General features: G+C 38.4%; 1 protein-coding gene across 2 annotated transcripts in view; it reads right to left on the bottom strand.

The window, feature by feature from the left end:
* Nucleotides 1–378: 378 nt before the first annotated feature.
* The window catches only part of LOC124785846 (dynein axonemal assembly factor 10), a 190936-nt gene continuing 174115 nt past the window's right edge, over nucleotides 379–17199 (bottom strand). The window contains exon 8 of one of the 2 annotated variants that reach the window (XM_047254215.1): nucleotides 379–617. In XM_047254215.1, coding sequence (XP_047110171.1) covers nucleotides 413–617 — 205 coding nt within the window. In that variant the 3' untranslated portion in view covers nucleotides 379–412. The remainder of the gene's footprint in view (nucleotides 618–17199) is intronic. The other variant, XR_007015963.1, reaches the window with a different exon arrangement.

Raw genomic sequence — 17199 nt, 5'->3', positions numbered from 1 at the left:
AATATTAATTCATATTTCATGAATAATGTATGGAGAATCTATTTTTCTCCTAAAGCGATCTAAGCAATATGAACACTACCCTTTGGCTTACTTCTAAATCTACAAAATACCTCACTTATCCTGATTATCTGCCAGAAAGTTGGCAAAACTAATTTTACAATAAATTACTGTTGTGTTCTTGAGCATAAACTTCTCTTCTCTGGATTTATTTTCTTTGAAATGACAAATGACCATTAACCATCATCGTAAGACCTGTGTTGATACTGCTGCAAATGGCACACTTACAAATGGTTGCAGTGCAAAAGTTTTAATGACAACAAAAAGGAGAAGGTTACAGACTGCACATTGAATCATTTGTTTTAAAGTTATGAATTAGTCTTTCTTTCATAAAATTTACTTTTTATTTTGGTGCTTAATAGTTATTTAATTTAGTTACAATGACAACACGTAATGTCTGATCAAATGCTGTACATAAGGCCAGTCCTATTTTATCTGGATTCCAGTCATAGCTTGAGATTGGCTGACTGGATAATGTGTTGTTTTGCAGTAAACTAACTGTCCCCACTACACCTACTGCTCCATCATCTGTTGTTTTCACTCGCTGTGCAGGATAATTGCTGGAACAACCGAAATGAATAATTTTACTATTCTGGAGTGACTTTATTAATATGCAAGCTAAGAGGTAATAAATGGCAATGCTATGAATGGTTCACATTAAAATCCTATTGGCTATAATATATTAAAATAGTCATAACTCTCAACAATCAAAATATCAACCACAATGCAAGAGAAACATGTGTGACACTGGAGACTGTCTGCAGAAAAGGCAAAAATTCGCTGTTCTTCTTTAGTAACAATATGGTAGTACATGACATATGAGGCTCCATTGTTACAGTCATGCAACATCAAAGGAGTAAATTACAGCATAAGCATGGTAAGGCTAGCTGTAATTCAAAAGTAGCTTACTGAAGTTGGTCATTAAAAAAATGTAAATTTGCTTAAAAATGCCAAATAAATTATCTTATAACATTATAATGAGTATGTAAAATAAGAGAAAGGCAACCACTCACCTATAGCAGACTGATATGTGGAGCATAGAGACATTTACCAGAGAACACAGTTCTCACTACCTTTCAAACTTTTGCTCTTTTTTCTAATGAAAGTACACACAACCCCAGAGACACCGAAATGCACACTTTCATGACCATGGGAGTGTGCATTTGGGTGTCTGTGTGTACTTTTACTAGAAAAGGAGCATGAGCATGAAAGGTCATGTGAATAGTGTTTCCTGTTGTGTGTTTCTAGGTACCACACATCTGTCCGCTATAGATGAGTGGTTACCTCTCCCTTATTTCACATGTTGCACCTTCCAAGAGTTTCCACGACTATGGGTACAGCATTTAAGAAATTACACAAAAATTGGTTTTAGCATTTTATTAGACAAACATACCTATACATCACTAGGCTCATAAATTGATGTTTTTGTATTACAAATGTGTTTTAAGTGACACATTAATGTTAGTACGAAACAGGAGAAATCAGTAACCTTTGTTTCATAGTAAGCACACAAATCACATTGAGCAATTAATTATGTTTACAGTGATCATCCAATAAATTTACAAATCATATAAGTGAATTTTACATGAGAGGCTTATACCTTTTCCCTGCAACTGCAAAAAGAAACTGCCATTAGTAGACAAGTGATAAAATAGAGTTTTTTTTAAAGATTATTAAATAAGGCACACAACAGCTTTTTGCCATGTAGGCAACAAAAGGATGAGGTATTTCTTTATCCCCAAACTATTACACAGATGGCTGCTGAGGATGTAACCGAACCAAGAGCTGCCAATGAAATTTTGAGAAGTGAGGAAGTGTAAAAACTAATTTACTACAGCTGTTTTAGAAGGCACAAGAAAAATATTCCACAATTCTCGTTCTCGTGCATGCTCTGGTAGATATTGAGAACCCAAATATAAATCTAGTAAAAATTAAACAGTAAATATATATCAGTTACCTCTCCATCAAAATGGAACTTCTTGACATGCACTGCTTCTATGAGTTTCCAAGATATTGACTACTGCAATGACTTCACTGGCAGGAGGGGTGGGATGGGCAACAACATGGTGCCTTTCTGTCCCAGAATAGGGCAAGCACAAAACTTGTTGCTTACAGCTGTATGAAAACTTACACAGTTTGCGTATGAGGAATTTCACCATTTTTTGCTTGCTCTCTTCATCTCTGATTGACTATAATGGACCCAGGTCTTGTCTCTGGGTTCTTCTCTTCACAAAAACTTTTCACATGTGCTAATACATTGCTCTTTCACCTCATGAGTCAGCTCCCGCAGCATACATCTTCCAGACACTTTATGAAAATTGAGTACTTAATCCTTCATGTGGAAAGTATAAACATGGCTAACATTTAGAGTTGTTGCAATAGTGTTCAGCAGTTTTTCATTACAGTCAATCCCACGGCTGTAGCAATCCTGATAACATAACGCAATCTGCCTGACCCAGAGAAAACTCTAGGTGCCACAAGTGTCATATAGTTTCTGAACTTCCAACTCCAATAGTAGATTCGTTGCTGTCACATATGCATCATTGTACTGGACCTTTATTCTCCAATTAATTTCAGTAGACATTAACTACACATAATTCAAATAAGAAATCAATTTTCATCCCTGATGCAAGTTGCTAATGGGGCAGCCATCTTCCCAGTGTCATGTGGCTATGTGTACAATGCTAATCTATGTAAATAAAAATATAAATGTTCGTTTGTACAAAATTGTAAATCTCCAAAAGTTCTTCACTGATTGCTTTGAAATTTTCCCACAATGTTGTATAATATGAGGGTTTGAAAGGTTCTCAGAACAGAATAGAAAAAAAGTAACATCACTGAAACTTTTTTTTATTTTCCAATGTAGTCTCCTTGTAGATTAATGCACTTGGTCCAACGATGTTCCAGTTGACAATGAGTTTCCTCCAGTCCTGCAAAATAGTTGTCAACTCCTGCTATCAATTCTTCATTTGAAGTGAATCTTCGTCAACCAAAAAAAATTTTCGGTTTTGGGAAGACATAGAAATCTGATAGAGCTATATCAGGTGAATAAGGTGGGTGTGGCAACAATTCATACCTTAGTTCGTGTAATTTTGCCATAGCAACAGCACATGTGTGCGGGCGCCAGTGTCAAGAGTCGCGGCACCCATCTTGCAGATAATTTTTTCATTTTTAATTCTTCAGTTAAAATGTGATATACCCTTTCAGATGATATCTGGCAAGCATGAGCAATATCATGCACTTTCAATCGGCAATCCTCCATAACCATTTTGTGTACTTTTGCAACGGTTTCTGGAGTAGTGACACATCTTGGCCAACCACTGCACGGATCATCATCTAAGCTCTCCCGACCAAATTTAAATTCATTTGACCACTTGGCAATAGTTGACAATGAAGGAGGAGAGTCTCCCAGTGTATTCTGGAAATAGGCATGAACGTCCTTTGCTTTCATACCTTTCTTTACGAAGTACTTAATCACTGCTTGAATCTCCATTTTTTCCATCTTCACAAATCACTACGCGGGAACAACAACAGAGCCACGTCACTGCCACAGCTCTCTTCCAAGAGCACTGATGTGGCATGTGTTTACAGGCAACAGTCCAATGAATATTACTTGAGCAACTCATTGCGCTAGCGCTGACCTCTCATGGTGGTTCTGAGAACTTTTCAAACCACCCTCCTATGTACAATACACATATTTATACACTCTATGACACTCCAAGATGCATATAAAAACATGAGCACATTCAAATGCAACACTGTGTCACAATTTCGAAGGAATCAGTGAACAAATTTTGGAAATTTAAGATTTTGAACAAATGAACATTTACCCACATATAAATAAAAATGTAAATGTTCATTTGTTCAAAGTCTTATACCTCCAAAGATGTTCGACAACTACTTTCAAATTTTGACACAATGTTGCATTAGAATGCACACATTTCTTATATACTTATGGGACTGGCATATAGTGTGTATGTGTCTATATATGAATGTTCGTTTGTTCAAAATTTTAAGTCTCTGAAAGTTATTCACTGATTCCTTTGCAAGTTTGAAGCAATGCCGCATTTGAGTAAGTGCATATTTTTATATACATACTGGAGCACCATACAGTATATGAGACCTGTCTAAAATGTACCCAACCTTTGGCCAGAAAAAATATTTCGAATACCTGATGGGGCTGGGACCCTAATCCCCTTCAAAGTAGGCCCCTTGCGCATGCACACACTTAGCCCACCGATCCTTCCACTGCCGGAAACACCTCTGGAAGTTTTCTTTTGGAATAGTGTTCAGCTGTCATTGTGTTCTCTCTCTGCTCTCTTCTCTGCTCTCAAAATGAGATCCTTTCAGTGGCCTTCAATTTTGGAAACAACCAGAAGTCACAAGGAGCCATGTCTGGAGAGTAGGGAGGTTGGCGAACAGCTACAATTGCATGTTTGGCCAAGAAATTTTGGATCAAGTGGGATGAATGTGTGGGGGCGTTGTTGTGATGTAGTTGCCAGTTTTTTGTCATCCGCATGTCTGGTCTTTTGCGCCGAACTGCGTCACAGAGTCACAGGAGAAGATCTTGATGGTACTCTTTTGTTACTGTTTGTCCTTCCAGTGCATATTCATGATGCACAATTCCACGGACATCAAAGAAGACAGTCAGCATCACCTTGATTTTGCTTCGCACCTGTCGGACTTTCTTCGGCCTTGGAGACTCGGGATGCTTCCATTGCGATGACTGTCTTTTTGTTTCTGGGTCATACCAGTACACCTATGACTCATCTCCAGTTATCACAGCGTTCAGAAACCCAGGATCAGTGTTGGTGGTGTCCTGTGTAACGTCAAAATGGAGGTCTTTTGTTCTGGTGACAACAACTTGGGCATGAATTTCACAGCCACTCGGTGCATGTTCAAATCATTGTGCAAAACTGCATGTGCAGAATCTTTACTCACTCCAACTTCTTGGGCAATCTCCTGCACAGTCAAACAATGATCTGGCATCACCAAATTTTGCACCCTCTCAACAACAGCTGCACTACAAGTAGTTGGGGCCTGCCAGAACACTGGTCACTCTCCACTTATGTGCGGCCATTTTTGAATTGTTTTGTGTTACACCCATCACATCTCATCCAAACACCTGCTGAATCTTATGAATTGTTTCGCTTTGAGAATCACCAAGCTTTTGACAAAATTTGATGCAGTATCTTTGCTCAACGTGTTCAGTCATCTTGGGAGAATCGGTAATCCTACGAACACGTGTAGCATCTCACTCAGCGACCGACAGGCAGCAACTGACATGCTGGAAAGCAGGGACAAAATTCATGCATGCACATAAAGATCTCTTCCTTTACTGTGTACAGCAGTACCATGCTATCATCTCTATTTTGCGCGGGAAAATCAAAGGTCAGATACTTTTTAGACAGACTTCGTATATATTTACATTTTTATTTAATATGTATATAATTTATATATTTATATAGCACATGGTGTTCCAGAAGGTACGTAAAAACACGCGCTTATTCGAATATAAAATTTTGTCAAAATTTCAAAGCAATTGGTGTAGAATTTTCAGAGATTTATGATTCTGTACAAATAAACATTAACATTTTTATCTATACAGATATGTAATATGTAAGGGAGAAACATTTTTATGAAAGATATCAAAACATTCTTCACAAAAATGCTCAAATGGCTCGGAGCACTATGGGACTTAAAATCTGAGGTCATCAGTCCTCTAGAACTTAGAACTACTTAAACCTAACTAACCTAAGGACATCACACACATCCATGCCCGAGGCACGATTCGAACCGGCGACCGTAGTGGTCGCGCGATTCCAGACTGAGGTGCCTTGAACCGCTTGGCCACACCGGCCGTCCATTCTTCACAGAATTACTTCAAATTTTAAATGCTGCTCTACTAAACACTCAGATGGACATAGACTATATCATTTTTTAGACAACAATATATACGGTTTCCAATGAAACTGACTGTAGGAAAGAAAATTCTCTGCTGTAAAAATGTGTGGATTTGATGCCTTTATCGCAGGCAATTTTAATCACAACAGCAGAGCATTTAAACTGTTTCTCACACACAAATATTCTTCCTTATTATATATATTTTAAAACATACACTGTACACACTACAATGTGCTGTTTTGGTTTCTTTCTCACAGATGGTTTGTACAGGAAAAAAAGGAAAGCTGTATTTCTGGCTTGTGATTAGAAAACTGCTACAGAATCTGAATTTGCAATAACAATAAACAAAGCTCATAGTCAGAGAAGAGAAGGGAAGGGGTGAGAGGAGATGGACATAGAGAGCAGGAGGAGGAGATGGATAGAGAAAGGGGGCAGGGAGAGATTGTGATGTATATCCAATTCCCACATAAATTAGAAACATGTCCTCTCTATTTTCTCTGTCTTCCATTTAACCAGACTAAGCTACAATGAAGTGTGGCTGGGTGCAGCTAGTACTTAATAAATTAATGACCCTTCAGTGCACTGTAATAAGCTTACCAACTTACAAGCTACAGGTGCCACATTTTGATTTTTTGTGACATGTTTATGGCTTTCATTTGACACACTTTCTATTTTTTACAAGGTTTTATAATTAAGATTTAGCTATGCACATCAATTCACACTTATGGGTTAAAACATTATCACCATTGCCCACCATGAGACTGAACGAACATAGTGGTAATGTGGGCACATGACATGGTCAGGAAACTACATAAGCAGAGCACAGATGAATGGGGAATCATTCTAGTGACAATACAGGGTGCAAATGTGGCAATTCACAGACATAAACGACTTTGACAAATGGCAGATTGTCATGGCCCAGCGTCTGGAGACAAGCATCTTTGAAATGGCAAAGATGGTTGGCTGTTTTATGGAATGTGGTTGAAGTACAGTGAACTCATGAGTAGGTGATGGGCATCCATGCTTCATTACAGAATGTGGATTTCCAATGCATTTTTGCCCTGTGAAGAGGGTCAGGTGGCGATCTCTCACAGATCTGATAACACAGTACAGTGTTGGTGTTGGCACAAGTGTTTCAGAGCACAATGTTCTGCACACATTGTTGAACATGGAGGTCCACAGCAGATGATCCTTATGTATTCCCATGTTAGCCCACTGATACCATCATGATAGCAGTGGGCATGGGATTGTAAGGACTGGTCTGTGGATCAATGGAAACATGTCACCCAGTCAGATGAATCACAGTTCTTGTTACACCAGGTTGTCATCTAGGTGATTGGCTGCTCAGAACTTGCGCCACGTCACACACACAGGCCAGTGGGAGCAACATTATGTACTGGAAGTGAAAAGGGGGGGGGGGGGCTGTATTCACCTGGGCTTCCATGGGACCAGTGTTAATAACCGAAGGCTAAGTAAAGTGATGGCAACAGAAAAAAAGAGCACAGAAAATATGTCACAAACAGCGCCAATAATTGCTTAAAACATGCTGTAGCACACAATAAATAAGGTAGTATGAAAGTATCAATATAAAACTATATTTCAAAAGATGATTAGTAAAAATGTAATAATGTTTTACTGTGTTTGTGCAACCATACCATTTTCTGCATTTAGATTAAAAAACCGCACTGATAATGGTGATATTTGTTGTCGAAACTAGTTTGGGATAATTAAGAAATTAACGAATAACAAGGTCTTTTGTATCAAGGCAGACTCAATTTGTAATATTATTGTAATGCTGTTCAAACCTGATCTGATAACTTCTTTATTGGAGAACCAGGTGATTTTTACAGGCATGGAGTTAGTGAACTACCTGAGTATTGTTGGTCTGTTAGATAAAGCAAAATAATATATAGGGTGCCCCAGGAGGAATGTTCAGCATTCGCAGATATAACTGGAATGATTATTTGAAGCAAAAAAGTCTAGTAAATGTGGGCTCTAAGAACCAAACATTAAGAGCTATGAGCACTTCTTTATCTTCAATATTGTGAAAAAAAAATCTCTTCTACTGCATGCTCTTTGCTTTCCATATTTTTAGAGGTTTTAATATGGACTAAAGCAAAAACAAAAAAAAGGCTAGTGAACATGGACCCTACAATGCATACCCTCAGAGCTGTGAGCACTTATTCAGTAGAAGAGATATGTTCCACCGTAGCAACATTACAGTATGCTCTTTAGAGCCCATGTTTATTGGACATTTTTTTCTTGCTTTGGTCCACATTACCACCTCTCAAAATATGAGAACCTTGGACTTCAAAATAGTCTTTGTGTACTTGTCATCTTGTGTCATAAGCAAATACAATGGAAATGTGACATTTCAAAAAGAAAATGTGTATTCACAGCTACCAAAAATTCTCTCAGCAGAAGTGGATGGAGGCATTATCAAGTTTGCACTAACATAAGTTATTCAACCTTACACTACGAAAGACTGGAAATAGTGAGACAACTTATGATGGAGAAGATTTCTGATTTTCGATCTGGCTGCTTGTAGCTTTGTCCCAAAAAAGTTAAGAAATCTGGTCTTCAGCGAGACTGGAACAGCGAGCCAAAGCAGCCTTAATGTTACAGGAAACTATGTCACCTCAGAGCTGAAGTATTGGTCCCTCCATTATTGTCCTAGGTATCTAGGAAAGATAAATCACAATGTAAAAGACGAGATTAGTTGCAATTTCCACATGGAATGACTTTCCTGGACTAAAACCCATAAATTGATAACGTTATGTTACACCCTAAGTGAAAATCATTCTGATTATTCAACAGAAATATCATGAAAAACCAAGTGAATTTAGCAGGATAATTCCGTGCTAACCAGGAAGTAACTCGTCGGTCACAGAGTTGCCAAAAATATTCTGTTTTGTTGCCAAAAACTCGCCTACACTATTATCAGGTAAGATACCAGCTCATAAGTTCCCCCAGCAGGCTAGGAAGTGGCTGCAGTTTGCTTTTCTCAAAGATGCGACTGTCAAGGGCTCGAATATGCAAAGTATGAGCCAATGAGTCTTACTTTCATTTCTGTAACTAGTTTTCGGGACTAGAGTGCAGTTGTGAATAATACAATGATGCACTGACTGCTAAATAAACATCATAAGTCAGTAACTGTCACAATTAAGTGTGTTTTTCTGTCTTAAGTGTATAGAAAACTAAAACACTCATTCACCAACCAGGGTTCACATTTTTGGAGCCTTCCATTATGAGTAGGCAATGGGTCTTTTGATCACTGTAGACTTTGAAAATATTTTTCTTAGCAACATTGTCATAGGCACTATTCCCAAAATATGAGAACACGACTCAGAATTCCTGAATGAGATTTTCACTCTGCAGCGGAGTGTGCGCTGATATGAAGCTTCCTAGCAGCAATGATTACAGAGTGTAAACATCCACAGAGGGACTTTGAATGGTATGAATAATATAAATTCCATATCAAGAAAGTTTACTGTGCACAGAACTGATAGTCATGACCAAAAGACCCAAAGCCATGACCAAAAAAGGCAGTCTCAAAAATAGAGCAGTCTCAAAAATAGTAGAGAAAGTCAAACCAGCCAACATGGAAGGAGAAGCAACTGTTATGAGAACATGGAACAAGAACCACAGAACGCTCACAGTAATGTCTAGAATAAGTCATTCTTAAGCAAAACTGTCTTCCAGTCTATAAACACTGAAAGCATAATAAAAACTATCTATTCGTCATGATTACAACACCACCACTTCTGATGCTTACTCAATAAATGCAAATAGCATCTATGTTGAACAACTTATCAATTGGCAGTACACTTTCGATAGAGAGAACAAAGTTAAGTGTGGTGCTAATTGTTTATGCAGTACTTCACAATTGGTGCAGTGTATTATTAATTTAATCCCTGATGGTTCCATACAAACAAACCAACTAAGGTGCCACAATATTCATATGAGAATTAACAAGATGTAATGTGATGGCAGTGTTAGTAGGTGGTTCCCTCCCATAGCATGGCGAGAGCAGGATTATCTCAGGGACTGGCAACCTTGCCCTAATCAAACATTTGTTCTTATTCTCCTGTAAATACTGAGGAGAATATGCTATAACACCTTAATCCATCCAAATATCTACTAAATCATACACAGAAACTCCACCTCTTGTCAACCCACATTGGAAAAAAATAAGAAAAGATGGTCCATACCTTACCTGAATGAAAATTTAGAAACTTAAAACAAGCACACCCCAGGCAAGTACAGCTGGAGACTTGGAATCTCTCACTGAAATAGTAGTCCGCCCCACAGATTCCAAATGATGGAAAGAGGAGAGGCAAAAGATCAACTACTCATATTAAAATACACAATAAATGCACAAGAAGAACATTTTGGCCGTTTGCAACATGAACTGCAGAACATCAAATGTTAATAATCAACTTTTGAAAATGTAATGTAATTGTATAGATGGCAGCACAAGAACACACATGTTAAGGCATTTACATTTGCTAGTTTTGGAGCCAGTGGCTCCTTTTTCTGGCAGAAAGGTTAAAGGGAAAGGAAGAGGGGTGAAAGAAGAGGACCAGTGAGTTTTAGGAAATAAGGAAAGTTTTGTAAAGTAACCCAGAACCCTGGGTCAGGGGAGATTTACTGGACTGAGGAAAGACAGAGATGTTGGGGACTGTACCAGATGAGATATGAAAACCTGAGAGCTCAAAGATAGAAGATAGGATAATACCCAAGACAGAGATTACTGACAATACACTTGCACAAGCAATAAGCTAAGTGGATTATATACGGTAGATGTAGGAGAAGGGAGGCAGAGGTAATGGCAGGTCAGAAAATAAAAGATACAGAAAACTGAAAGGGAGCAAAGAAAGGAATAGTTATTGAGAAGAAATGCTGAGACTGAGTAGGCCATGTGGGTGGCGAGAACCAAGCATGTATTGTAATTCTACCCCAGATCACGTAAGAAACAGATTGACCGTCCTTACGGCGGAACAGGCAACCGTAAAAATAGTTTTCCCGTCGGTCAACAGATGTCGCAGGCGACGCTACAATGCTAACTGACCTGTCCATGTTGCGGAATTGGCAACGCTGTATCTTCGGTGTCGTGAATGACGCTGATTTGTGTTCGGCTAGAGCATTGCGCGCGAAATGCATTCGTCACACAGCTGACATTAGACCATGATAGGCTATGGTTTTTCCCGAGTTTTCAATCGAAGAATGTAAATTAGCTCCTGTAATTCTACAAACCAAGTTTATTTCTACTGTAGGTATACTTCTCACAATCATATGCGAAATGAAATAAATGGAAAGTAACACACAAATATTTCTCGTGAGTTACTGTAAATGCAGACTATATGGAAGTCGCATAGGTTTTACACTCGCCGTCTATTTCCTCTTTGTTATACAGCTCTTCTGATACGGATTATGGGGGTAAACAAGATCTCCACGTGCAGGTTAACACTAGAAAGTTTTCAAAACTTTCTCAACGTCTTTGAAATATAATCCGATAATTTACTGACAAATATTGCACTGAGCAGAGGGTTTCGCGTCCTGACATTACCGACATAATTATTTATTTTGCATAGAGTATGTATAGGGATTAGGTGAGTTATAACGACAATATATTTTTCACATTGAGACTGTAAATAAGTTTAAGAAACAGATTTTGCTTCCTTTTTAAGTATTTCTGTAAGCGTTCTTAAGTATAACCACATTTTGCACTTGATTACAGTTTGTTGTAAACGAATATAATTTCATGTACGCACTTAACAACGATATCTTCGAAAAAAATAAATATTGTGAAACTTTAAATATCATGAGTAAAAAAAAAATAATAATCTGTGATGGTAAACATCTTAACTTTGCGGTCAGCACATCTACTATTGTCACAAGCAGTACTGTTTTGCTCAGATTTAACACATTACTTCTTTCTAGTTAAACGTGGTAGAACGATCAAGGAAAGGCAACGAAACTTATTTGTGCAGCCTAGCGGAGAATCTTTATTTGGTACTTAAATTCAATACGAATAAACTACATATTTTTTATAATTTTCAGTTTTGAGACAGTTCTACTACACTTGTCTTTGAACATTGTTCTGCAACTGAAATACAATTTACATTTCACAAGATGATTCAAAATGAAAAGTCTGTGTTCTCCACATTCCTCATCGTCCAACCAGTGAAAGTTTTCAAGTTTTGATTTGATGTAATTAACAATCCTAAACTTTATATTTCTCTTATAAATCAACTGTAAAAAACAGGACTCATATGCCTGTAAAGACATTTCAATAATGTTGCTAAACTCAACAGTTGGAGCGCTGAGTCCCACTGAAGAATGACACAAATTCCCAGTTGCGTATATTTTATGGAGAATAAATAATTCCCTCTTCTCTTGAAGCTCACTGCTACAAGTAAGTGTCTCCTTACATTTCAAACAACCATACCTTTCGATGCATATGTGTGCTAAGTAGCCAGCAAAATATGCTACTGAACACTGTTCAGAGGAAAGGTCTTGCTGTGAGGAAGATAAATACTCGAAGGTCTCGATGGTACTCCCTTCTCCTTCCGTAGAGGAACCAGGCGTGTTCGGAATTCCGAGCTTTCCAGAGCTCTCCAACAGCTGAGATTCATCACCTTCTTTTTGCAACACACAGTTGTTCAGTAACAGCATCTTGTCAGTGTCATTCTCACAATTTGAAGCGTCAGAAGGCTTCATTAGTGAGTTAATAGTGCTTGTTCGGAACAAGCACCTTAGTGTTCTAACTGTTGGATTACGGTTGTAGCCTCCTTTCTGACGGTACACAGAAAATAAATTCTCAAGAGCATCTTGATTCAATCTGCTGGTCAGTAAAAATTTAATGCCGACAGTTTGTTCCTCAAGGAAAAACTGAGCAATAGCATTCACAGTCTGGATTAAACCCGTAATGCATGGTGGTGTCGTTATTTTACCTGTCTTTTCTTCAATTTTATTTATGGTACTTAAAACATCCTTTGCATTCTGTAGCGTTTCCATTACTACTGGACATTATTCTGATAATGCATACCTATATGGATTAGAAGAAAATGCTGTCCTGCTGTTCAAAACGTCAAACAAGTTGTTCATAAATTCTATAAAAGTAGCTGTGCTCTCTGCTGTATCACTCTGCAATTCTTTAGTCGCTACACAAGTTCTGATAGCTGCAGCAACAGAGTGGCTGAGGACCTGGACTGCCATTTTTACATTCATTTTCTGGAATGAATCAGGTTGCAAATGACCATCAGTGAGTTTTACCAACATTCTGCTTTTTTTGTTCTTCTTATCAATGTCATATGTTTTCCTGACATCTTCGAATGAAACAACAGCATTGTTGAAAATGAAGTCGCCACTAAGCAGATTGTTTCGTATGCTTTTGAATAAATGTGGGGCATCATAAATGTAAAACAATTTCTGTCCATTTGCAATAAAATAAGGTTTTTCAGGCGTAACATGTAAATGCTTCACAACACTTCGATTACTAGCTCCCTGATCACAAACGACTAATTTTGGCTCTAGGTTTGCATTTTGCAATAAAATAATTAGTTCCTGTAAGAGTCCCAATAAATCCACATGTTTTACTCCTGAATTAGACAAAAAATATGAAACAGGCAATTTCCAGTTACTGTAGATGCCTCTAATCATAAAAACAAGTGCATAATTTGCAGGAAGTGGTTTCCTTCCCCTATCACCCAAATCTTCTAGACCTTCTACTAAATCAAGATCTTTTGCATATTCCAGATGACGCATTATCGACATCTCATCAAAAGATACTACACATGCCTTTTCTAAATAAGTTTGTGCCTCAAATTTCTTGCTAAGTTGACTAAAAAGGTTTTTATTAAACCCTGGTAGAAATTTTGTGACGCCAATCCATCGTCTAATTGTGGACAGTCCAGGTAACACGATACCCAATTTTCGCAAAAATTTATATGCTGCAGGAGATTTGTAAAACAACATCAGAGAGAGATTTTTCTCGATAGAAGACCACGGGCGTTTTTTGCTCTTGCACTGCATTGCAGCCAGTGCCCTGGAGTAATCAGATGGGAAGCAGAAACTGCTTAACACATGGGCAATATTATTTGAGCTCCTATAATGCAATAATCTACTCTTAACTTTTGACAAGTAGGAAGTTTTGTTTTTCAGTGATCTGTTCATGTTATGCATTTTCTGTTTCAGTTTTTGCTTTCTAGGGGTATCCTCATCATCACGACGTAGCATACAGAGTTTTCTTTTAACTTGTCTCGGGGGCATTTCTATTTCTTTCAGGTCTGGAAATGGTTCACACTTTTGTGGTGTTGCGTTTGTTTCTACCAGAAGGTGACTAGCTGCACTGTATGTTCTCCTTGGAATGTTCACTTTCAGTTCAAGTGATGACAAACTATTCTTATCACTAGTTCCCTCACATACTGCTGAAGAACCAGTGTCAGATGTAAATTTTGCAGGAACTGCTGTGTGCATAAGCCGTTGTCTCGTACTGTTCATGAATGACTTTTCATGAAAATGGACATCACACAGGAGTCTATTGTGCAGTTTTCCTGGGTCCATATCCAGCAGTTTGACATTGCCTATAACAATAACTATCAATCAGAAAAATACGATATATGTATATACCATTAACACATTTAGTAGCTCAGTCTACATTAGCATGATAGAAAGGAATCTTTCATTAAATATTTGCCAAGAGGGATCTTTGTGTGCAACCTTTTTTGGACTTTAAATATTATGATTAATTCTGGGAATGTGGTCCTATGGCGTTTTAAGCCTGGTCAACACTGAGTGAACTAAAACAGGAAAAACAGCATTCTCATATGTGTAGACGAATTTGAGCAAACGTCATTCAGTCGTGTTTGGTTCGTAAACTTTACTCGGTGCCCACAGTGCCTCTGAAGTTCCTGCAAAAGTTAAGAAACACGTGATTTCTAACCTCTTCTGCGTGACATTACTTGCTTCGTAATTAAAAAAAAAAACATTGCCTATAATGTTGTTTCCCCATTTAGTGCTTAGCTTTTCACAGTGAGAAACAATTAATTAGCGAAAGCATAACATCAATGTTTGCAAGTGTTTGCGTGATGAAATGCTGATTCTGTAGTGTTCGATTCCATTCACCACTGCGAGACAATAACATTCAGTCTTTTTCGGTACGCATTCGGTAGTGTTCAGCTGGCTGTCAGTTTTTGAGCAAAGCATCAAAAGAAGTTTGCCTCGTGTCCCCTTTGGCGTTACCAGCACGGAGAGTACTCGTCTTCTTGCGAACTGCTTTATGTTGCTGCTAGTAAATTTCCTTGTCAGGTGTAATGAGGAGCCAGCGAAAGGCGTCAACCGACATACGTGCAAAATTCTGGAATAAATCTAAAGAAGGCTGGAGCTGCAATTCAGTGTTAAGTGCACTGGCACTACTTCCAAGCGTTTCACATCTACGTAACACATTAAGCCACCAACATATTTATTTTCCTACGTCACTTTGTTTGCTTTGTCAAAACCTTCGGGCAAAATAATCTTACCTCAATATCAAAGATTTACATCGTAGCTGTAACTAGAAGTTTGCGCGGATAGGAAAAATGCCGCCGTCCGTTTGTGCACCGCATCCACAAGATCATTATCCACATCTGCGAAGTTGCGTATCCGCATTCTCAGATATTAACGTTTTGTAAAGCTGTTTAACCCACCACTGCTCTGAAAAGAGACTTGTGCCTGGCCTGAAGTTTTGTCTGCTGATGCCCGCACTCAGTTACGATGCGAATTAAGGCTGGACGTATTTCAGTGACAGTGATTTCAAATTTAAATTCGTTTACTTTGCCTGTAACTTATCGTAAATGATATAAGAGTGGCACAAAACGATTAATTTTGGATTGTTGTTGAAAGGGGGCTGCAAACGCGGTAATATATAAGTGAAAGTGTGTTTTTCGAGCATATTTTGGCGGTGTCAACTTTGAAGAGCCACAGACGGCAAACCATAATTAAGTTAAAAATTTACTTTGTACAGTTTAAAGATAACCCGCAAATATTCGCAACAGACGTACGCTTTTATCTGCAACACAGTAATTACTAGGGATATCCGCACTCGCGCAGACCTGTAACTATAAGTAGTGTTGTTTTCAAGTGAAAGCTGTGTGAGGATTATGCTATGCTCGTTCTCTTCTATTCTCCTCCCTTCATTCCAGTATAAACGCTTGTTCACACGTATAAACGAATGGCAGTGAACATTGGCGAATTATCTATGAATACTCATTGGCAGCAGTGTAAACGAGGTTTTACACTCCTTCATTTCGTTCGCTCTAGTATATACCAGGATTTAGAGGGACCGATGACTAGCAGTTAGATGACGGATATTATTCATTTATTTCACTGTTGCGATTTCAGATCTAGAGCCATTTTCAAGTACCAAGGGAAAGGTCTTGTTTACCAAATGTTACCACACTATGCTTTGCATTTTGTTATCCATATCTTATATTGGTTTCAGTTTTCATATTGCACACAAAAATGCCTCTACACCCAAAATTACGATAGTGAAGTGAATAAACAGTTTAAAAAAGTCCAAATCGCAGCAAAGATTTCATTTAAAAATTATATGATATGATTCTTGTACAGGAAGGGCTGCCACGTTATATCAGAATATAAGATCGACAAAATTTAGATAAGATCGAATGCTTAGGGCTCTTTATTAGTTCTTACTCGTAACTAATTTATTGATTTACCTGAATTTAAAATCCACTCGCGTAACCTTTCTTTATCTTTGACGGGAAATCTGAACAATTTCAATTCAGGATTTGTTCGTCTACTCCTTCCACAGTTGATATAATCGCAGGCCCTCGGCATGACGACTCGATCCACTGCCACTGGTATGTCAGAAACAGCTATACTTCACAGACGACAAATAGTGGAAAGCTGCACGCGTTCGGCCGATGTTGCCACATTTTTCACAGAACGGAGTGCCATCTAGTGGTTGATTCCACAAGTAAGGGTGTGACGCTGTTGCCGCCTGGTGGCCGTTCCCTGAAAAGGGTTGCCTCCTAGACCAAGCGATGGGGCAATCTGTTTCTTACGTGATCTGGGATTCTACTTTCCTACGTGCAGTTCTGAGAAACTGGGGTCTTGGGGAGGAATCCAGATGACAAATGAGGTAAAACTGGCACCAAGGCTGTGACTGTCATGTTGTAAAGCATGCTCTGTTGCAGGATATTGTGTGTTGCCAGTATACACCCTCTGTCTAGGCCA

Source organism: Schistocerca piceifrons, chromosome 1 (assembly GCF_021461385.2).
Source record: "Schistocerca piceifrons isolate TAMUIC-IGC-003096 chromosome 1, iqSchPice1.1, whole genome shotgun sequence".
Classification (NCBI taxonomy): domain Eukaryota; kingdom Metazoa; phylum Arthropoda; class Insecta; order Orthoptera; family Acrididae; genus Schistocerca; species Schistocerca piceifrons.
The sequence above is the reverse complement of the archived record's forward strand: the minus strand, read 5'-3'. Positions and strand labels throughout refer to the sequence as shown.